This window comes from Dunckerocampus dactyliophorus, chromosome 10 (genome assembly GCF_027744805.1).
Source record: "Dunckerocampus dactyliophorus isolate RoL2022-P2 chromosome 10, RoL_Ddac_1.1, whole genome shotgun sequence".
Lineage (NCBI taxonomy): Eukaryota > Metazoa > Chordata > Actinopteri > Syngnathiformes > Syngnathidae > Dunckerocampus > Dunckerocampus dactyliophorus.
In genome coordinates, this window is record NC_072828.1 from 3,250,420 (window position 1) to 3,274,010 (window position 23,591).

At 45.1% G+C, this 23,591-nt stretch overlaps 1 protein-coding gene across 5 annotated transcripts in view; it reads right to left on the reverse strand.

The window, feature by feature from the left end:
- Positions 1 to 23,591, reverse strand: part of obscna (obscurin, cytoskeletal calmodulin and titin-interacting RhoGEF a) — an 86,171-nt gene that overhangs the window by 10,514 nt on the left and 52,066 nt on the right. For all 5 annotated transcript variants that reach the window (XM_054788800.1, XM_054788799.1, XM_054788797.1 and 2 more), the window contains 20 exons: positions 16,658 to 16,807; positions 16,402 to 16,579; positions 16,134 to 16,247; positions 15,884 to 16,051; positions 15,061 to 15,163; positions 13,112 to 13,241; positions 12,935 to 13,031; positions 12,094 to 12,202; positions 10,539 to 10,672; positions 8,626 to 8,738; positions 8,369 to 8,537; positions 8,181 to 8,268; positions 7,918 to 8,118; positions 7,788 to 7,848; positions 7,628 to 7,705; positions 7,373 to 7,545; positions 4,089 to 4,115; positions 3,848 to 4,000; positions 1,313 to 1,358; positions 1,155 to 1,232 (listed from right to left, as the gene is read on the reverse strand). In XM_054788800.1, coding sequence (XP_054644775.1) covers positions 1,155 to 1,232; positions 1,313 to 1,358; positions 3,848 to 4,000; positions 4,089 to 4,115; positions 7,373 to 7,545; positions 7,628 to 7,705; positions 7,788 to 7,848; positions 7,918 to 8,118; positions 8,181 to 8,268; positions 8,369 to 8,537; positions 8,626 to 8,738; positions 10,539 to 10,672; positions 12,094 to 12,202; positions 12,935 to 13,031; positions 13,112 to 13,241; positions 15,061 to 15,163; positions 15,884 to 16,051; positions 16,134 to 16,247; positions 16,402 to 16,579; positions 16,658 to 16,807 — 2,370 coding nt within the window. The remainder of the gene's footprint in view (positions 1 to 1,154; positions 1,233 to 1,312; positions 1,359 to 3,847; positions 4,001 to 4,088; positions 4,116 to 7,372; positions 7,546 to 7,627; positions 7,706 to 7,787; positions 7,849 to 7,917; positions 8,119 to 8,180; positions 8,269 to 8,368; positions 8,538 to 8,625; positions 8,739 to 10,538; positions 10,673 to 12,093; positions 12,203 to 12,934; positions 13,032 to 13,111; positions 13,242 to 15,060; positions 15,164 to 15,883; positions 16,052 to 16,133; positions 16,248 to 16,401; positions 16,580 to 16,657; positions 16,808 to 23,591) is intronic.

Below are 23,591 nucleotides of genomic sequence, written 5' to 3' on the forward strand. Positions count from 1 at the left end.
TTTGGTTTACGTAAAAAATTTTGCCTCGGCTCATGTACGCTGTCTCGGTTGTTGTACTTGTCATGTGAGTCCAACTGTGTTTGTAAATGTGTCTTTGTTACACAGCGTGTTTGTTTGGATGTGCTAAAATGGAAACCAGAACCGGGAGTCATTACCCCCACCCCCCCACCCCCCACCCCCCCCCTTCCCCATCACCCCATCTATGACGTCATCAGCGGTTGACTCTGATGACGTCTCGGACGAAATGGATTTGATGTGGGTGTGTTCTGGGACGGATCAATGACGCTAACCAAGGTTCCACTGTAAGAGAACCTACCTCATGTTGTATTTTATATATAAATGTAGGGCTAGGCGATATATCGATATTTTTGAAATATCGATATTTCTTTTCAGCACCTTATCAAAGACAAGCATATCGTTCATATCGATACAGACTAGACTTGCACTGTTCTCTTGTATCTTGACACGGGAGGTCTGTCTCGCTCTGCTGTGTGTGTCAGTGCTCCTTAGCGAGGCTGCTGCCCCGCCCCCTTCCATGCTCTGTGCTAGATCTGGCCAAACCCTCTTGGAGACATATTTTGTCAAAAGTAACTAGCGACAAATCTAGCTACTTTTTTTGGCGTCGTTGGAGAGTTTCTGGTATTTGGGAACATAAAAGTGAAAGTAAAGCTGCAGTGGAGATCCACGCAACCTCGAGGCGCGATGTCACCGGGGTGGATCTCGTCCTGTTTTACTCAGCGGGATATCAAACGAAAATGTTTCTTAATCTTCATTAAATGACACCTCATTCGGACTAGATAGACTAACAACTACATAGACTACAACTGTGTTGTTCTTTTGTGCTTGTCGTATTAGCTGAGGATTGGAGCATAGCTAAAGGTTTGTTATCAAGAAGACTGATGATTATATTTTGTATATGTTTGGACTATTTATTTCACAAAGAGAATGGACTATCTTATTTTAGCGGCCATTTTTCGACAAGATTTTTTTTTTATTTTAATGAAACAACTTCAAACAACTTCAGACTTTGACTTTTGTCTAAACTCACTTTGTGGAAAAAATATCAGGATATATTTCGTATATCAGTATTCGGCATAAATATAACGGGATATGAGTTTTGATCCATAACGCCCAGCCCTGACTAAATGTCTTACCTGCCATTTTCGTTTCGAGATGAAAACTTTCAAACTCTTTGTGTTAATTTCATCTGTGTCTTCCCCTGCGTTTTCATCCTGTTCCAAAGATATGTTTTGTTTATTTTCTATTGGAAAAGTGTCCAAAACAAGCAGTTTGTTGTTTTTTTCAGTCTCACCTGCAACCATTCATGGCTCAAGCACTCAAAGGCAGACGGTCGCTTCCTACACAGTGCAAAAAGAAAGTTAAAAGTATACTGTTGCCCACTTGAAAGTACCTGAGTTGCATGTACTGTCTACACCAGGAGCATTCAGGGGAGCACTTTTGCCCCAAAAGCTTGGTTTTTTTTTTTGGCCCTCAGCATACAGTCGTCACTCACTGTATCGCGGTTCGAGTATCATGAAAGTCAGGAACAGTACGTCTGGATTGGCAGACCGAGGTGGTGGTCCCGCTTTTCAAGAAGCGTGAACAGAAGGTGTGTTCCAACTATAAGGGGATCACACTCCTCAGTCTCCCTGGGAAAGTTTATTCCAGGGTGCTGGAGAGAAGGGTACGACCGTTTGTCGAACCTCGGCTACAGGAGGTGTAATGTGACTGGACCATCTCTAAACCCTTGCAAGGGTACTGGAGGGTACATGGAAGTTTTCCCAATCAGTCTACATGTACTATGTATAGTAGACTTCGAAAAGCTATTCCCTCATGATATCCTGTGGGGGTGCTCCAGGAGCAGGAACCTGGTTCGCAGTAGTAAGTCAAGTCTGTTTCCGGTAAACTTTGACCTCTGCCAAGTATGCTCTTTGCCAACGATTCTGTTCATAATTTTCATGGACAGAATTTGTAGGCGCAGCAAAGGCATCGAGGTGGTGTCATACCTGTGATAGCCTCATCGGGCTGTGAACTTGAGCGTTTACTGGGTGGGTTACTGAGTGTGAAGCTTCTGGGATGAGACTGAGCACCTCCAAATCCGAGGCCATGGTTCAGTCGGAAAAGGGTGGCTTGCACCCTCCGGGTTGGGAGTGAGGTCCTACCCCAGGTGGAGAAGTATCTCAGGGTCTTGTTCATCAGTGAGGGAAGTTTGGACAGGACAGGCGGATCGGGGCAGCGTCTGCAGTAATGCGGTTGATGTATCAGACCATCGTGGTGAAGAGAGAGCTGAGCCGAAAGGCAAAGCTCTCAATTTACCAGTCAATCTATGTTTTCCCCCACACCTATCACCATGAGCTTTGGGTTGTGACCAAAAAAACAAGATTGCGGATACAAGCAGCTGAAATGAGATTCCTCTGTAGGTTGAGAGATAGGGTTAGGAGCTTGGTCATCCAGCAGGGGCTCAGAGTAGAGCCACTGCTCCTTCACATTGAGAGGAGCCAGTTGAGGTGGCTCGGGCATCTAGTCCGGATGCCTCCCGGACGCCTCCCTGGTGAGGTGTTCCGGGCCTGCCTAGCCGGGAGAAGACCCCGGGGCAGACCTAGGACATGCTGAAGGGATTATGTCTCACAGCTGGCCTGGGAACGCCTTGGTGTCCTCCCGGTGGAACTGGAAGAGGTGGCCAGGGACTGGGAAGTCTGGACTTCCCTACTGAGACTGATACCCCCTCGACTCGGTCCCGAATAAGCGGAAGAAAATGTAATGTAAAGGAAAAGCAAGTTATATGTAGTGTGGTCACTAGGCATTAGTAATCTTATGAAACATGACGTTAGACTACATTACCATTCACACATTCACTTATTGTGATCAGGTCTGGACCCAAATGACTGCGATGAATGAGGTACGACCATATTCTAATCATAAAATAATTTTAAATTATAAAATGGCCCTCGCCTCCTTTGATTTTTCAGTATGGTGGAAAAAGTTTGGACACCCCTGCTGTACTGTAGGTGTAACCACCCAATACTTCTGTCCATATACAGGTAGTGTCTAACACGTGCAGTGTTGAAGTAAACGTTTCCAGCTAACTAAAACTGATGTACAGTGTTCCCTTGTTTATCGTGGGGGATAGGTTCCCAAAATAAGCGAAATCTGCGAAACGGCGAACTTCATTTTTTTTACAATTATGTTTTTTATCCACGTTTCTCAGACAGGCAATAACACTTTCTCACATTTCTGTCTTGTTTAAACACTCTCAAAAAAGTTAAAACCTTCATTTGAATTTTAATGACCAACCTTAATGATCAACACAAGAAATTATTAAGTAACTCATGCATATTTCACTCCTGTGACCGTGCCTTTTCGTCCTGGCGTCTTTCCGCTGTGCTGTCGCATTTTTGTATCCTTGTTAAAACATTGCTGCAGACAAACCGAAGATTTACAAGCTAGCTAGCAAGCAAGTTAGCGATGACACAGGAAACATGGTAGGACGACACGAAGGAGATTGATTGACAATGGTCTACAACCAATCAGGACACAGAAAACAATGGGCGGCGCAGACGGACGACAGAGGGAAGGGTCGACACTTAACTTCCAACAATGCAATTTTTCTCAAAAGGGTGTAAACAACGTTCATACGCTGTAATAAAACAAAAAGAAACACTAAAAAAAAAAGAAGCACTAAAAAAAAAAATCAGTGAAACAGCGAATCTGCAAAAGGCAAACCGCGATAGAGCGAGGGAACACTGTAATTGCAATTTCTTCATCATTGTAATACGTCCACTTTTATCTGTGTCCGCATTTTGTCTGTTAGTGGAGTAGTCATGGAGTAGTCAGCAAAAGTTCCTACTCTGGGTCTGGCTGAAGAAGACTACGGAGAAAATTCTGAGCCTCAGGACTCCGACACATGACATCCGGGGAGTCCCAGTTAAGTGTCCCTTCGCCCACTCTCAGCAGTGTAGTGCGGTCCGTCTCGCCAGCAAAGGGGCATCGACACAACAGACTGTCGAGGGAAACAAAGAGGAATGCTCACATTTTAAGGGCAGTTTTTTTAATATAATGTAAGTTGAAAGGAGATGTACTGCACATACCACAGATATGCCATCACACCCACAGACCTGGTGAAAGAGAAAGATGTTTCTGTTATGTCAAATACCAGGAGATCATTCCTACGACAGCGATGTAAGTGGAGTTTTAGTGTAAGACACAAGTTATACTTAAATGATAACTAAAGTAACACTTAAGTCACTCACACAATAAAAAGATGGGGTGGTTGCAAGGGAGGGAGAGACAGGTTTATTGGAAGGAGCAAGTATCAATAATGACACCACTACAGTGTTTAGCTGCATTGTCCATTTCATAGGAGCACATCCTTTCATATGTTTAACGATACCAACTATATCCTTCATAATGGTTGCGGTGTTTGCTTTGAACCAGGCATAAAGCCAGTGTTGATTTCTCCACTTTCTGGTGTCTTAATTTCACTTCACTTTTCACTTTCACTTTCATTTTCTTTGACGCACTGTCATCAGAAGAGTCTACCTCACGCATGGAAGACATACAAAAGGGAAAGAGTATAACTACAAAAAACTAAATTGATGTTGCTCTTCATCAGAGCAGCGCCACACCACGACGTGTTCCGCCTGCGTAGTCTTCCGCCGCGCACACCTAACTCGTTCCCTTTCTCTTTTTGTACAGTATTGTATCCCTGAAACGTAAAAATGCAACGTTGTAACCACAATGAATTAACCATGAAACGTTGTAAAACGAATAACACAAAACTTTGTAACCATGAAACACTGTAACCATGACACACTGTGACACAAAACGCCATAACCACAAAATGTTGTAACCATGAAACGTCATAACACGAAATGTTGTAACCATGCAACATTTTAACCATAACTTGTCGTACCGCAACACACTGTAACTAAGAAACATCATGACAATGAAACGTCGTAACACCAAATGTTGTAACCACGCAATGTTGTAACATAAAATGCTGTAACCCGGAATGCCATAACCATGAAATGTCGTAACACCAATTAAAACATGAAATTATGTAACCGTGCGATGTCAAAACACAAAACAATTTTATTTTTTTTTATTGTTATTTTTTTCCTTGACGGGGAAGGACGTGTATGGCAGGAGCTCTGTTGATGATACTGGAAATTTTAACTATTTTGGTGCTTTCCTGACGACACTTCATGAACACAAGATCAGTGCTGCTTGCTGAATCCCCCAACTTTAACTTGGATAGTCGAGAGGTACAGATACAAGTATTGATACTGCTAGCAAGTATAGCTAACTAGCGAACTGCTGAAGTTCAAAGAGGTTGCTTAGCAACAATGTCAAACACAAAGGAAAATTATTCTGGCTCTGAACTTGCAGAGGAAAAGGATTCTGGCTCTGAATTCGAAGTGGACATGGAAATAAAAACAGTGGCAGAATACCTAGCTAGTCCAGGATAACAAGAGTTGCAAAATGCTTTCAAGAGCTTCAAAGAAACCTTAGATCGTAGCTTCGAGAGTAGAGAGATCACTCTACCACAAATAATGCGAGCAATTGAGAAGCTGCATTCAACTGCAGAGATACAGTCTGAAGAAATAGAGCACAGAACAAGTATATCAAAAAACTAAGAAAAGAAGTCAAGAAGTTGCAAGATGAAACTGCAGACCTGAGCGCTGCTCTTAAGGAGGTTAAATACCCTATGGAAGATATCAAGGCTCTGCAGGACGACATTAAGGTACTGCTGAATGACAATGCTGCCTTGCGCTCTGCTCTTCAGGAAGCGATAAACCGTAAAGAAAATACAGCATTTTGCAAGGATGTTAGGGTTCTGTAGGATGATATCAGGGCATTATTGGAAGATAACACTGCCTTGCGCACTGCTCTCAAGGAGGCTATAAACCATATGGAAGCCACCTCACGTACTGATCTTAAGGATGCTAAAGACCCCAGGGAAGAAAATAGAGCACTATGCAATGATATCAACATTCTACAGGATGATATCAAGGCACTACTGTAGGACAATGCTGACTTTCGCACCACCCCTGAGGAAGAGAAAGAAGCAAAGGAGAATATCAAGGAGCAAATTAAAAACTACATTGACGAGATGGATCAGATGGAACGAATGAATGATGTGGTCCTCACAGGGCTCCAAATCACACCCAAGTCAAGAGATGTTCCTTCAATAAAGCAACAGATTGCTAACTTCCTACACTGGAAGGAGGTGGATGTCGATGTCAACAGTATTGACACTTGCGTCCCACTCCATGGCAGAAACAACACCACACCTGTCATCATTAAGTTCACCAACAGGAAATCCAAAACTGCACTGCTGAAACAGGGAAAGAAGCTAAGAGGCACCAACGTCTACATGAATGAGCATCTCACAAAAAGCAATTCCGACATCGCCAGGAAAGCACGAGACCTGAGGAAGCAAGGACAGATTCAAAACACTAACGGAGCACTAACGGGAAAATCTACATCAAACTAAAAGGAGGTCCAGGAGTCGCAAGAGTGCTTGTTGTCCAAGATATCAGCGATCTGGAAACATATTAAAGATCATATGACTATGACAATAAGCATAATTGCAATAACCTCGACACAGTTAATCAAAGGAACTCTTGTATACAAACCCAGCGTCACTAGCAGTGCAAAACCAAAGAAGATGTGGATATCAACAGGAGAGGAAGGACAGGATAAATATTTTTTTTTGTATTTGTGTACCTGTATACTGAATATGTGTATACTGTATATGTATATATGTGCGAACTTGTGTAGGTGCAGATGTAAGTGTATATGTATGTGCGTGTTTGTATGTGTATGTACACACATGTATGTATTAGCAATTGATGTGCTACAAAAAGGGGATAGGATTAAATAAGCTCTGCTTCTTCCTACTCCTTTTTGGACATATGCATGTTCGAAATAAATTAAACCAAACTAAACCAAAACAAAACGTCAAAACACAAAACACCGTAACCACAAAACGTCATAACCATGAAATGTGGCAACCACGCGATGTCGTATCATGAAACGTTGTAATAACCATGCAACATCGTAACCATGACACGTAACACGACTCACCATAACTAAGAAACATCATAATCGTGAAAGGTCGTAACACAAATCGCAACACAAAATGACGTACCACGCAATGTCGTATCACAGTCATAACACAAAATCTTGTAACCATGCAACACGGAACACCGTGACTAAAAAACATAACATGAAACATCGTAACAAACGTAACACGTAACATCATAACACGCAATATTGCATCACGAAACGGTGAAACATGGAATGTTGTAGCATGAAATGTGGTAACACCTATAATGTAGTGTAAAGACACATCCGGATTTGGACTCACCAGATATCCGTTGCAACACTGACAGGTTCTTGGTGGACAACCTCGGGTGCGACAAACTCAGGTGTACCAAACATGCTGTACTGATGTCTGGACGTGTCTACCTCCTGGCAGAAGCCAAAGTCACAGATCTTGATTTCATCTCTGGGCGGATACACCATGAGGATGTTCTCCGGCTGTGAAGAAATCCCAAACGATGAGTTGTGTGAATATGAAGTACGTCATGTTATCAGTTTTGTATTTGAGCCCCAATCTCACTTTGATGTCCAGGTGCAAAATGTTCATGCTATGAATATGCCCAACGCCTTCAAGAATCTGCTGCACATACGACTGAACCTAAAATGAAAATAAAACCAAATTCCCAAGAAAAAACAACACATTTCAGGAAATAACATCGAAAAGAGAAAACATCTCTTACCTCTTTCTCTGAGACTAATCCTCTCAGCAACAAATGGTCCACAAGCCCATGAGAGCAGCAGCTAGGGATTGTGTTAAAGAAGACGTTAAGCCACGGGGAGAAAAATGCTTACATTTAGCAGGAGGGATACATTTCTGTGATGAGCACCAGTGTGCGCCGAGTGCTAAAAAAATCCAGCAGACAAGCCACCCTGGGATGAGCCAAGCGGGAAAGCAAGTCCCTCTCCTGGAAGGCCCGGGTGCGGGTGCTGCTCCGCAGGTGTAAGAATTTGGCAGCAAAGACTTCACCCGTGCGTCTGTGGGTTACGCGTTTCACTACCCCGAATGTTCCCCTATGGAAGAAGACACTCCAGTGGATGAAGATATATGGATTTACTGTAAAACAGGGGCTCACCTTCCTATTTCCTCCCCTACATCATAGACAGCAAACAGCTTCCTTCTCTTCCCGAGATCCACCTCTCTGTCCTGAGACCCCAGTGGACCTGGACAGCGGCAGGTAAGCCTTAAACCTTACTTCTGTACATACAGTATACTGTATTTTTTATTTACAGCACGACTAATGGGTAGCAGCGGATGTCTCACCTTCCTCCACTGTGAGCTGAGCTTGGCACGAAACGTGCCCCGAGTCGTTGTAGGAGAAGCAGGTGTAAATGCCGCTGTCCTCACCTTCAGGGCACATGATAGTCACTGAGCAGCGAGCAGCGTGCTGTACTATCTCCACATTCTCATTGGCTGTGAGTTCTTCTCCATCCTCCAGTAACATTGCAGATACAAGTCATCAAAAGTTTTCCATAGACAGCAGCCTGCTATCACCTCCATCATGTCTACGGTGCTCCTACCTTGTACCACTGAATCTGTGGTGTAGGCCTTCCTGTAATGATGGCGGTAAAAGTAACTCGTTGACCGGGCTCAACACACATGTCCTCTGGCGCTACTTGGACGAAGGGAGGAACTGAACAGGACACCAGAGTGAGTCACAAGGTAACTATTTAAAAATGTATCTAAAAAAGTGTTTGTCCACATACTGATTTTTTTTTTTTTTTTTGCATGTTTGCCAAACTTAACTGTTTCAGATCATCGAATTCATATATTAGTGAATGACTACACAACTGGACACAAAATGCAGTTTTGAAATGAAACTTTTTATGATTAAGGGAGGAAAAAAAAATCTAATTCTACATGGCCCTCTGTGAAGAAGCAATTGTCCCCTAAACCTAATAACTGGTTGGGCCACCCTGAGCAGCAACAACTGCAATCAAGTTTGTGATAGTTTGTCTCTTACAGCGCTGTGGAGGAATTTTGGCCCACTCATCTTCGCAGAATTGTTGTCATTGAGCCATATTGGAGGGTTTTTCAGGACGAAGCGCCTTTTGAAGGTCATGCCACAGCATCTCAATAGGATTCAGGTCAGGACTTTGACTAGGCCACTCCAAAGTCTTCATTTTGTTTTTCTTCTGCCATTCAGAGGTGGACTTGCTGGTGTGTATTGGATCATTGTCCTGCTGCAGAACCCAAGTTGCTTTCAGCTTGAGGTCACCAACAGATGTCCGGACATTCTCCTTCAGCAGAATTCATGCTTCCATTTATCACAGCAAGTCTTCCAGTGTTCTGAAGAAGCAACACAGCCCCAGACCATCACACTACCACCACCATATTTTACTGTTGCTATGATGTTCTTTTTTTTAAATGCAGAGTTACTTTTACGCCAGATGTAATGGGACACACACCTTCCAAAAAGTTCAACTTTTGTCTCGTCAGACCACAAAGTATTTTCCCAAAGGTCTGAGGGATCATCAACATGCTTTCTGGCAAAAGACGAGGCTTAATGTTTTTTGTTCAGCAGTGGTTTTCATCTTAGAGCTCTGCCATGCAGGTCGTTTTTGCCCAGTGTCTTTCTTATGGTAGAGTCATGAACACTGACCAACTGAGGCAAGTGAGGCCTGCAGTTCTTTGGATGTTGTTGTGGGGTCTTTTGTGACCTCTTGGACGAGTCATCGCTGCGCTCTTGGTGTCATTTTGGTTGTCCGGCCACTCCTGGGAAGGTTCCATGTTTTTGCCATTTGTGGATAATGGCTCTCACTAAGGTTTGCTGGAGTCCCAAAGCTTTATAAACTTTTGGAGACTAATAGATCTCAATTAATCTCAGTTAGTTAGGGGGACAATCACTTTTTCACACAGGGCCATGTAGGTTTGTTTTTTTTTTCTCCCTTAATTATAAAAAGTTTCATTTAAAAACTGCATTTTGTGTTCAGTTGTGTTGTCATTGACTAATATTAATCTTTTTTGATGAACTGAAACATTTAAGTGTGACAAACATCCATCCATCTATCCATCTTCTATCTATCCATCTACTTATCCTCACTAGGGTCATCGGCATGCTGGAGCCTATCCCAGCTGACTTTGTACACCCTGGACTGGTCGCCAGCCAATCACAGGGCACATATAGACAAACAATCATTCACGCTCTCATTCAGAGCTATGGACAATTTAGTGTCGTCAATTAACCTCACCTGCATGTTTTTGGAATGTGGGAGGAAGCCGGAGCACCCGGAGAAAACCCACGCACGCACGGGGAGAACATGCACTCCACACAGAGACGCCTAATGGAGATTCAAACCCAGATCTTCCTGATCTCCTGACTGTGTGGCCAACATGCTAACCACTAGGCCGGCACAGCAAACACTTTTTCACACCATTGTAAATGTATATATATATATATGTAACAATAAGCATTTTTTAAATAGAGATGCACCGTCTGTAATTTCCTGCATTTGCTCTGAGAAGTAGAGTTCTTCCTCTTCTTCTTCCATGTAACACGGAGGCTGCGGCAGTGCCGGCTGGTCCACAGATGCTGACTGAGGAACTTTTCCAATGCTGCGCTCAGCTCTGGTGACAAAAAAGGTCAGAAAATGAATTATGAATATAAGTATTTTAAGTGCAGAATTGCTAACTGAAAGTAGGGGATTTATCATATTGTTATTGTTAGGGGTGTCACAAGATCTCGTGCCACAAGATTAAAACTTGACAAGATTTCTCGTTTCTCATGGGCGCTTTAAGAGTTTTTTAAGATTCAAGAGTTTTTATTGTCATATGCACAGTAAAACAGGTAGTTATACTATGGAATGAAATTCTTGGCCTGGGACGATAATAAATGAATTAATTAATCACACAATAATGAAAATGAACTCAATATATTGCCATGTGCATGCGTCATCTACCGCCTCCAAACAGGCAGGAAGGGAGTTCACTCTGTGCATTGCTTTCAGCACCTTGGCACGTTTGTTCCATAGAACAACGGCGTGAACAAAGTGAGCCCATACAGTCTCTGTCTCGGTGGGTGGGTACACAGTGTGCAGAAGAGCATAACATCGTAGAAAATACATTTGTAAATTGCAATAGATTATTAGTTTTTTGCATGCTTTGCAACCTACATGGCACTGTGTGAAAAAGGTGTTTCATGATGGAAAAGCCTCCAGTGTGGCTGAATGACAACAATCCTGCAAAATTCCTCCCCAGCGCTGGAAGAGACTCATTGCAAGTTATCACAAACGTTTGATTGCAGTTGTTGCTGCTAAGGGGGGCCAACCACTTATTAGCTTTAGGGGGCCATCACTTTTTCCACACAGGACCATGTAGAAGAAATCAGGAAAGGGGCAAACACAAGACAATTCTACAACTACTTTTTAAAATGTAAAAGCTTTTATTCTCTATATATGTAAATGTTATTTAATAACAATATTATTATTGTATATTAATTTAATATTACATCTCTATTTACATATTAATAAAAAATTAAAACTTATTTTATACATTTAATTATACATATACAGTATATTAAAAAGTTTTACATTTGTAATTGTTTTTAATGTATTTTTACATTTCTTTGTTAAACTTTTAATCGTGTTAATGTATTTTTTATTATTTGTTTTATTTTTTTTCTTAAAATTGTTGGTCATATTTATAAATTAATTTATATACATTTTTATGTGGGTTTTTGCTATTTTTTATTGTACAATTAATTATAATGGATATTTAGAATTTCACTATGTATCATTAATTATACTGTATACTGTATATTATATATTATACATTTTATTACAATATCTTATATAATAATGACAATCTGATAGATCACTTACTTTATAGTTAGCAACTTCTGGAATAAAATTTTACAGTAATATACAGTAATATTTTCCGATATTTGTTTGACTCTTTCCTTTCCAAAATAGTCAATACTCAATGAGCAGCGGATAAAACAGTTAAATGAGTGAAATATCGTTCATGAAATGCTATATTACTCCACTCACTGTTCGTGAAATGTGGGTGGAAAGATCATCTTGGCGATCGAGGAAGGGGTGAAATCTGTTTGCAGCCATTTCTTCACAAAGGAAGACGACCAACCCTCTGATTCTGCATCTAGAGGATGCCAAATATCACACAATGAGTTGAAGGTACGACTGCAAATATTGGTGAGGGAAAAATAAGTAAGTTACTTGACAAATAATGGGGAATAATGTGTCCCTTACCTGCAGGCTTCTGGCTTTAATGAAACTATAGTACCCACCGCATGAACAAGACGCCCGGCACATGACCATCTCTACTCGTGGTGGTGAGGAGTTAGCTGGGCATGCGTTCACGAGAGGGGAGAAAAAGGGGAGCACTGAGCGGTTATTTGTTAACATGACAATGGCCACTTACACGGAATGGCCCGCATGAGGAACCTCCTGCTTTTGGACGAGTAGAGGGAAGATGGAGAACATGGAGGTTATAGAAATACTCACAATGTCAATATTAGCAGTGGGAAATTGAGAAATGAAATGATTGGAAGTTATTTCATCACCATGTGGTGCTACTTGGTTTTCTTCTCTCCAATCCCCAAAATCCTGATCTGGTGTCAACTTGTGAGTGTGTGAAATGGATAAAAACACAAGTATCATGTCTCAAAATGGAATAAACGTGACAGAATGGATGAATGAAAGTGAGGTTTGATGCAAACTCTCTGAAAGTGACAGAAAAGACACAGACTGTTCCCAAAGATGGCATGTGCTCACTCCCTTCTTATATTTCCAAGTAAACACGTGAAAGACCTAGAAGTGGTCTCTGTGTGGTGCGCAGCATATTTACCTCGTATAGCTCCAACTGTCCTACCTTTAGGAGGCAAGTCATGTGTCTGGTCGTCACTGGGGGCGATGTAGGCGGGGCACAGCCCGGCCTTGCACTTCACGCAGCCGAACTCATTGGAAAGCTGAAGCAAGAGGAGTTTTCAGAGAGCATCTCTGCCAATGGTGACTTTTAAGACCCACAGTGCACATGAGAGCATCATACCTCACACTCATAAAGTCCAATGTCCGCCTCTGTTGCACCGATTACCGTCAGAGACAAGATTCCACTGCGAGCGTCATTCAGGATGAAATATTTTCGCTTGTCGGTCAACTCTTGGCCATCTTTCATCCATCTGTTGTGACAAAAGAAGAGCTTATTTAGCACTCACACTCACCAGCCACCATTTTAAGGAGGTCCCATAAAAGAACTATATCCAAATTCTGCCGTCACAAACTTGCATCTCTAATAACCACGAAGTTAGCTGGGCTTCCATGATGTTAGCCGGCTTTTTGAGAAGTTAGTCGGGCTACCAGGAAGTCAGCCAAGCTTCCAAGAAGTTAGCTGGGCTACCAAGAAGGCTACCAGGAAGTTAGCTGGGCTACCGCATAGTTAGCCGGGTTTCCAAAAAGTTAGCAAGGGCTTCCAAGAATGCCGGCTACCAGGAGCTTCCAGGAAGCTAGCCGGGCTACCAGGAAGTTAGCCGGGCTTCCAAGAAGTTAGCCAGGCGACCAAGAAGTTAAGCGGTCTACCAAGAAGGCTACAAGGAAGTTAGCCAAGATTCCACAAAGCTAATCGGGCTACCAAGAAGGTTACATAAAAGCTAGCCAGGCTTCGGGAAAGTTAGCTGGTCTACCAAAAAGGCTACCAAAAAGGTTACAAGGAGGTTAGCTGGGCTTTCAGGAAGTTAGCCAGGCTACCAGGAAGTTAGCCGGGCTATCAGGAAGTTAGCTGGGCTTCCAAGAAGTTAGCCAGGCTTCCAGAAAGTCAGCCTATAAAAAGTTAGTCAGGCTACCAAGAAGATAACCGGGCTACCAGGAGCTGGCAGGAAATTAGCTGGGCTACCAAGAAGTTAACCGGGCAACCAGGAAGTTAGCCGAGCTTCTAAGAAGTAAGTCGGGCTACCAGGAGTTTCTATAAAGCTAACCGGGCTTCTAAGAAGTTAGCCGGGCTACCAAGATGGCTACCAGGAAGTTAGCTGAGCTTCTAGGAAGTTAGTCGAGCTACCAAGAAGTCTACAAAGAAGCTTGGCCAGGCTTCCGGAAGGTTAGCCGGGCTACCAAGAAGGCTACTAGGAGGTTAGCCAGGCTTCCCGGAAGTTGACCAATCTACCAGGAAGTTAGCCAGGCTACCCGGAGCTTCCAGGAAGTTAGCCGGGCTTCCAGAAAGTTAGCTACAATACCAAAAAGTTAGCCAGGCTACCAAGAAGTTAACCGGGCTACCAGGACCTTCCAGGAAATTAGCTGAGCTACCAGGAAGTTAGCCGGGCTCCCAAGAAGTTAACCGGGCTACCAATTAGCAGACTTCTAAGAAGTTAGTTGAGCTACCAGGAGCGTCTAGGAAGTTAGCCGGGTTTCTAAGAAGTTAGCCGGGCTTCCAAGACGTCTATCTGGAAGTTAGCCGAGCTTCCAGGTAGATAGCCAGGCTACCTAGGGCTACCTGAGGAGCCAGACCTGAGTGATATCTGACATGAGCGGGATGCCCAGAGGAAAGTTGACAGAATTAAAAAGGTACATTTTTCCTCACATCTTTGTTAAACACGCTGCAAAAATTGGTTGCTCTGTAATACCATAAAATATTATTTAAATATTATTTAAAGTCTTTGAAAAATGGACATCTGTCAGATCAAGCGCATCTGGTAGCCTTCCTAACTTCTCTTTTGTTCCTTGAACTTGGCATTTCATTGTTTTGCCAGTTTGCTTCACCAGCATCGATAGGTAAACAAAGATACATTATTTGTTGCAGTAGTAGTGTGCCACAGCACATTGGTTGGGAATCACTGCTCTATAGTACAGTACAGTACAGTTTTTTGTAGCGTTTCTATCTTATTCTGCCTTGAGGAGAGGGTATAGTCACTACTGTGGAAGACTGATGTGGATTGTACCTAGTACTGTGGATAGGGAGTACACAGTCGTATTACTAGAAAATGCTGAACACAGCGGTGTTATACTGACCTGATTTTTGGTAAAGGAGTGGTATGAGTGGAACAGGTAAACTGCATGTCCTCATTCTCCATCAGACAACAACTTTCCAGCCGACTAACAAATCTGGGTGGAGCTGCCATGAGACAAATTGTAAATATTACATAAGAAGTGCCTTTATATATATTTATTAGCCAAGCCAAGTTTATGTGTATAGCACTTTTTAAAAACGACAACCAAACTGGTTAACAGAAGTAAAACATAAAAGACGGAAAACACGCTTAAAAATAACAAAAATATCAAAAATGAAACACACACACACAAGAATGTATGAGCTCTAAATATATAAATAGAATGTCTTTATTGTCATTGTAACAGACACTAGAACATTGAACATGCAGTCAAATCTCGGTTTTCGACGCAAATTTTGCATCAGTTTTCATACACTGTCTTAGTTATCGTACAATATTGCGCTTAACAAACCAGTCCGTTTTCCCTGTACTGTATCACTACGCGTAGAGTGCCCAAACAAAGTGACCGCCACGGGGCCAAAGGAAGTTGAGAGTGGCAGCAATTTGATAAAGAAGGTGAGAAACACTATTGAAATTCAACAAAGGCTCTGCGTCATCACCAACGAGAGTCTTCAGTAAAAAAAGGTAAAAGTGATGTTAAATATTCATTTATCCATTATTTTGCATTGTTTTCTGCATGTAAAAGTAGAATTCGTCTGTATAAAATGTATGTTTTGTTAATATCGTTGGGTGTTTTGCCACTGAGGAAGAATGAATAATGACAACCGAGGAATGTACCACTGTATAAAAGGTAGAATGACATTCATGTCTCTCCTCATACTCACCCTGTACCACGACAGTAGCCAGGGAGCCTGCACTGCCCACGCTGCTGCTAGCATAGCACACGTATTGACCAGAGTCTTCTGCAGTCAAGCTGTCCAGGATCAGGCTGCATGTGCCACAGCGGTCTGCTGTGATGATGTGACGAGGGTCATCTTCCAAGGGTAGACCATCTGAGAAGAAGAAGATAGATTTCTGTGCAGCAATGCAATGTGAGTCACAATGTGAATGATGTAAAAGCAATTGAAATCTGACCTTTGAGCCAAGTGATTGCTGGTTGAGGCGTCCCCGTGACCTTGCAGCTCAGTTTGATGGTCTGTCCCATCTTTGTTGTGCAGTCCGACAGTAAAGATTTAAACACGGGTGGGCCTTGTTGAAGGATATAAACAAAGCATCGTTAAATGTGTCCTATCCTGCTCATTTCAGGGGCTTTTAAATCTGCATTATTCTCCTCTTGGCAGAAGCTCTCCGAACAAGAGTAGAACCACAAAGTTAACGTATGCCTCTATTGTGGAAGACCTACTGTTGGTGGGCAGGCTGGATCGTTGCTGCAACTCCTTCAAGTCTTTGAGCCAAGAAAGTTTCACCAGCGGCGAGCGGCCCTGCAGCGTGTACCTCCGCACTGAGCCTCTGTGCTCGTGCCACAGCCCCCACGTCTTCTCGTCGCCTCCTGTTGTCTCCTTGAGCTCCACATCATTCAGCTGGCAAAGTCAAATCAGTGAGAACGGATTTTGTATCTTGTCACGCAGGAGCATCTGTAGTGTGGTAATAGATGTTACCTTCATTTTGTTCTTGAAGGTGTAGATATCACTGGCATCCCTCTTCAGTTTGCAGAGGACAATGCATTCTTTGAAAAGAAAGACTTGTCTCTGGTGCCCTCTTGAGGTTGTTTTGATGTCTGGCGTTTCCTCCCACACTGTGAAGGCTCCCTAAAGACAGGAAAAAGTATTTCCTTACTTTTTAACAACACAGTCATCCCTCGTTTATCGCGGTTAATTGGTTGCAGACCCAACCGTGATACATGAATTTCTACCAAGTACGATTGCTAATTTATAAATTGTAGCGTAGAAAACCTGTTTACCACAATCAAAATACTATTATTAGAGCCCTCTAGTCATGAAATAACACCCCTATTACTCAATCTAGTAGACATAATAAGAAAAAATAACACATAGCTGTCCCTCGCAATATCTCCGTTTGATTATCGCTCCCTCCCTATACTGCGTTTTTTTCAGAAATTAATTAAGTCATAAATGATCCCTGTTTCATGGTAGACTATGGTTTATTAAAGTAAAACTGCACTTTTTTGAAATGTTGCCCATCATCTACAATAGACATAAAAACAGCTAAAAAGAGGCAGCTAATTAATGCACATAATGGGACACACCTATTCCACCTACAAAGATCACTATCAAAACACCTCCAAAAACTTCCAACAAGGTTTTATGATTTTATATCCATGCTGTGAGCATGTAGTAACAGGCACATTCATGATAACATGTAATACTTACAGTATTTTGGTCATTTTAAGCATTAGCGGAATTTCCGGGGCGCAGTGATTTGACTTAGCAAAACAGAAAGGAACGCTACACCTAGCGTTACACAGCAGCAGTGGCGGCAGCTCCAATGTGTAGTGTATGTGTAGAGTTACCTTTCAGTAGTGGCCTGAGGCATTGTGAGCGAGCGTGTGGTGAAGCTGGTCGCTAGCCGATGTGAGGTGGTGAGGTGTCACTACGCCAGTAACGTAGTTTTTAGGCGTAACAATGTTAATAACAATGTCGCTGTAGCTTGGTTAATATGCAGGTCACATTATGTAAATGGAGCGTTGTTTGGTTTGGTTTGGTTTGGTTTAATTTATTTCGAACACGCATATGTCCGAAAAGGAGTAGGAAGAAGCAGAGCTTATTTAATCCTACCCCCTCTTCGTAGCACATCAATTGCTAATACATGTGTGTACATACAAACACGTGCATACATATATATACACGTACATCTGCACCTACACCAGTACGCACATTTTTACATATACAGTATACAGGTACACAAATGATAAAAAAAAAAAAAATTTTTTTTTTTTTTCCCTTTCTCCATTTTTTCCTCCTTCTCCTTCCCTTTTCCCTTTCTATTTATCCTGTCCTTTCTCTCCTGTTGATATCCACATCGTCTTTAGTGTTGCACTGCTAGTGACGCTGGGTTTGTATACAAGAGTTCCTTTTATTAATTATGTCGAGGTTATTGCTGTGGAATGTAGTCCTTCTCTGTCTTGTAGGGTGTTTCCTCATAGTAATATGATCTTTAATATGCATCCAGATCACTGATATCTTGGACAACAAGCACTCTTGCGACTCCTGGACTTCCTTTTAGTTTGATGTAGATTTTCCCGTTAGTGCGCCAAGTGTTTTGAATCTTTCCTTGCTTCCTCAGGTCTCGTGCTTTCCTGGCGATGTCGGAATTGCGTTTTGTGAGATGCTCATTCATGTAGACGTTGGTGCCTCTTAGCTTCTTTCCCTGTTTCAGCAGTGCAGTTTTGGATTTCCTGTTGGTGAACTTAATGATGACAGGTGTGGTGTTGTTTCTGCCATGGAGTGGGACGCAAGTGTCAATACTGTTGACATCGACATCCACCTCCTTCCAGTGTAGGAAGTTAGCAATCTGCTGCTTTATTGAAGGAACATCTCTTGACTTGGGTGTGATTTGGAGCCCTGTGAGGACCACATCATTCATTCGTGCCATCTGATCCATCTCGTCAATGTAGTTTTTAATTTGCTCCTTGATATTCTCCTTTGCTTCTTTCTCTTCCTCAAGGGTGGTGCGAAAGGCAGCATTATCCTTCAATAGTGCCTTGATGTCATCCTGTAGAATGTTGATATCATTGCATAGTGCTGTATTTTCTTCCCTGGGGTCTTTAGCGTCCTTAGGATCAGTACATGAGGTGGCTTCCATATGGTTTATAGCCTCCTTGAGAACAGTGCGCAAGGCAGCGTTATCTTCCAATAATGCCCTGATATCATCCTGCAGAACCCTAACATCCTTGCAAAATGCTGTATTTTCTTTACGGTTTATCGCTTCCAGAAGAGCAGAGCGCAAGGCAGCATTGTCATTCAACAGTACCTTAATGTCATCCTGCAGAGCCTTGATATCTTCCATAGGGTATTTAACCTCCTTAAGAGCAGCACCCAGGTCTGCATTTTCATCTTGCAACTTCTTGACCTCTTTTCTTAGTTTTTTGATATACTTGTTCTGTGCTCTATTTTCTTCCATAATGTTTGTGATTGACTTACTCTGTACTCTATTTTCTGCCATAATGTTTGTGATACCATTCCTTATAATTGCATTTGAAGCTGAATGTTTCGCTGCCATTGAATGCAGTTTCTCGGCGGGGGGATGCTTGCTCCGGGGTGGGGCGGTCGGGGGGTGGCTTTGGCCGGGGGCTTGGGGGTCGGGCTGGCGGGGGGCTGGCGGGCTGTCCCTGCTGCCTGCTGGTGTCAGGCTGGTCCTTGCTTCCGGGCCGGCGGTTGTCTCCCTCCCTCCGGGGTTTCCCCCTTGGCGTGTTGGTGGATGGGCGGGGGGTGGGGCGGGGGCCGGTCTGCGGCGTGGCGGGGGGCGGGGCGGGCGGGGGCATCTGCTTGGGCGCCGGGCGGGGGGCCGCTCCTCTCGCGGGCCCGGTCGTGCGGTGCTTGCTTCTCTGTCCCTCCCTGGCGCCTCTGGCCTGCGTGCTTCGTGGGTGCGGCCGTGCTCCGCTCTATGTGGGGTCCGGTGCTCTTGTGGTCGTCGTGGCGTTGCTCCCTTGCCGGCCGTGGTGGTATGCGGGGGGCGCGTGGGCGCGGTTCCCGCTGTCCTGGTGGCGGTCGGATCTGCCTTGGGGGCGTGTGGCTTGTCCGTGGTGTTTGGCGGTTTGGGGGTGGCGCTGTGGACGCTACCTCCGGTGGGGCTCCGGTGTTGGGGGGCGCTGGGGGTATCGCCTCTGGGGGGTTGGGTGGGCCGGACTGGGCATCCTGGCGGGCCGAGTAGGGCCTGTGGTGTGTCCTGCGGCCTGTGGCACGCCCGAGCCTGGGCTGTGGTGGGCGGCCGGTCGGTCATGTGTCCTTGGTCCCCCCCCTGCTCGGTTTGGGCGGCGTTGGGGTGTGGGACACCCGTCCTTCCTGTGCCACTGCACCACCTCACATATATATAGGACTTTGGGGGGTGGCCTACGCTCGGGCGTGATTGGGGAGGGGAGCTGCCTTGCGGGGCTCCTTTGCTCCTGCTGTGCCACTGACCTGTTGCCCCCCAATTTTAATCGCAGAGTAGACACTTAGGGTTTGGGGGGGCTGGCCAGGTGAGGGGCCCTCCGAGCGGCAGCTGTCCCCCGATTTTAATTGCATCATTAGCTATCATCCACATACACTCCATATACATGCACACAGATACACCATCCTCTTTTATTTTATTTTATTTATTTATTTATTTTTTAATTGCATCATAGACACTATCACACCTTATCACATACACGGGTGGGGCGGGCTGGATTGGGGTGCCTCGTGCACCTCGGCGTCTGCCCGCCAGGGTCGGCGGTGTGGCCGGGGGCCTGGCCGTCGCGGTGGCTCGCCCGGGGCGGCCTGGCCTGTGGGGTGCCCTTGTCTGGTTCGCCTGCCCTTCCCTGGGGTGGCCCTCTGGGGCCTGTTGATGCCGGGGCTTGCGCCGGGGGGGGCGGCTTGCGGTGCCCCCCCTGGACTGACACGTGCCGCGGGCGCCTCTGCGCTCTTGGGGCGGGTTCGGCGGTCTCCGGGGGGCGGTGCTGGTGCTTCGGGTGGCCCGTGTGCTGTCGCGGCGGCCGGTGGTTGCTGCGCTGTGGCGGCTGCTGGGGCGCCGGGCCAGCTGGTGGGTTGGGGCTTGGTCATGCTTGCGGGTACTGTGGGCCTGGGTGGCGGGGTGGGGGTGGGGGGGCGGGTGCCCTGGGGCCGGGCTCGCTGGGGGGGGTCGTGCTCTGCCGGGCGCTTGGGCGTCTGTCGCCGTTGCGCTTTGTGCGCTGCCGGGCCGCTGTCTGTGTCCTCGCCTCCCCCGGTCTGTCTGTGGGCTTGTCGGGGGTGGGGCTCCGGTGCGCGGGTGGTGCGCTGTCGGCTCTGGTGGCATGTGGCTGGTCTGGCTTCTGGTGGCTTGTGGGGGCCGTCGGCTGGTCGGCTGCTGGTCTCGCCTTCTCGGCTCTGGTGCTTGGCCTCCCTGCGGCTTGGGGTGTGGTGCTCCCGCTCTCTCTTCGGGGTTTGCTGGCCCGCGGGTGTCGGTTGGCGCTGTGTGGTGGTTCGCCTGGCTGCTCGCCCGTTTTCCCGCCTGCCTGCTCGGTTTCCCGCTCTCCTCCTCGCTGACTCCCCTGTCTGCCTCGCTGGCGGCGTCCTACCACTGGGGGGGTGTGGCCGGGTGTCTTCCTGCTCCCCGGCGGTCTGCGCTCTCCGCCCCTGGGTTCTGGATCGTATGTCTGGGACCCCGGGGTCCCCGGCTCCGCTGCTCCTTGGGTTACCAACGGGGGATAGGGTGGGGCTTCCGGGTGTCGGGCAGTTGACCACTGTGTGTGTGTGTGTGTGTGTGTGTGTGTGTGTGTGTGTGTGTGTGTGTGCGCGCTTGAGTAAGTAAGAGTGTGTATGAGCGTGCGCGTAGGGGTGTGTTTGTGCGTAGGAGTGTTTATGTGCGTGTGTGTGGGTGCGTAGGAGTGTGTATGTGCGTGCGTGTGTGTACTTTTATTTATTTATTTATTTTAGTTATTTATTTTGGGGGGGGGGGGGCATACAGGGGTTTGCTCCGTGGGGTCAGGTGCTGGGCGATACATCTCTGCCGCCCGTGCCTCCGCCGGGTGGGTGGAGGGTGTGCCTCCTGCATCCCTTGGCGGGGCGGCCCTGTGTCGGGGGTCGGGCGGGGGTTGGCCCGGGGCGGGCCGGGCTCCGCTCCCTGGGGGTGGGGGTGGCGGTGGGCGGGAATTGGCGCTTCCGGCGCGGGCGGGCTTCTTTCCGGCTGTGGAGGCGTCTCTGGGCCTGCCGGTTTGTGGCCCCCGGTACCCGTCTGCCTTTGTGGGGTGTGATCTCTCGCTGGTCTCAGGGGTTGGCAGTCCTCCGGCCCGCTGGCGCCCTGTCCTTGGCTGGGATTACCTCTCTTCAGCCCCTTACTGGTCCTCCCGGGGGGGGGGCTCTCTGGGCTGGCTCTTGGGGCGCCGATCTTTGTGCTGCCTGCCCCTATGGGCCTGGTGGCCTTCTGGCGGCCGGGGCCCGGCCTTGCTATTTGGGGCGGGGCTCTCTGGGAGGTGGAAGGCGGCCCCTTTCCTTTCATGCACTCTCAGTGACAATCACACGCCCACACATTCCTGCACCTTTATATATATATGAAGTCTTCCTCACATACAGAGATACCTGTACATATGCACACTCACAGTACATACGTACTTCCCCACTATACTCACTGAGTTAACCAGGGTGTTATTATGTTGTTGGTTTTATTACAGCGACGGTGATATCAGCAGTATGACTATATATATGTGTGTGTGTATGTACGGTATATATGTGTATATATATATATATATATATATATATATATATATATATATATATATATATATATATATATATATATGTATGTATGTGTATGTATGTATATATATGTGTATATGTATACAGTAACTTTGATTCTATTCACTATCATGGATAATTATTTCATTACTACTATTATGTGTGACTGTTTCAATGCGGTATTATCATGGTGATCACTATCATAATTCATCATTTCATGACTGCTATTGTGTGCGACTGTTTCAATGCAGTATTGTCATTGTGATCACTGTCATAGTTCATCATTTCATGACTGCTATTATGTCTGATTGTCATTGACAGCTTTGTCATTGTGGTTGTTGATATTGATTTGTCCTTTATCCTTGTTCGTCTTTATAGTTGTCACGGACATTTATTTGCTGATGTCGTTCTGTATGTTTCTGTTGTTCTGTCACAATTGTTGTTGTTGCTGCTGTTGTCCTTGTCTCTTGTCTCTCTTTTTTTTGTTTTTGTCCCCTCCCCCCCCCGTTTCCTTTTCTCTTCTTCTCTGTCCCCTCCTGCTCCGGTCCGGTCGCTCCAAATTTGCTATAACAAGCATCAAGGTCGAATAAATTTTGTATGACAGGGGAAGTGTATATCACACTTCTCTCTGGCAGAGTAAATCTGTTGAGCACTTGACGGCATTTAGGTCTACAATTCTATCTGCTTTAAAGGCTGGACAGGACAGGGGTAAAAAAAAAAAATAAATAAAAATAAAACCCTGTCCTAAGTTTAGAATAAATAAATTGGAGGATAACTAGTTAGCTCGCTAGCATGCTATGCTTAAAGCAGTGGCCGTCTCTTGTGTCTCTGCAGTGATCCCGTAGCATGCGCATTAGCAATGTGGCGTAAACAAAGAATAATAGCAGTGTAAAGATGACCATAGGGGTGTTATTTCATATCTACAGGATTTTCTGTAATGACAAAAATACTTAATATTGAATCCTACTTTGTGGAAATTCACTTATCGCGGTCAGGAAGCAACTAACCCTGATAAATGAGGGACAACTGTATTGTCAATGTGCACACAGTAACTTCCTGTTCAGTGTGTAGTAATCTTAAAAATAAGCTTGGCATTAACCCACAGCAACTAACAAAATAGTTAATTAATTAATAGTCAATTTTTTTTTATATTCTTAATCACCGGATGAAAGCTTTGCATATG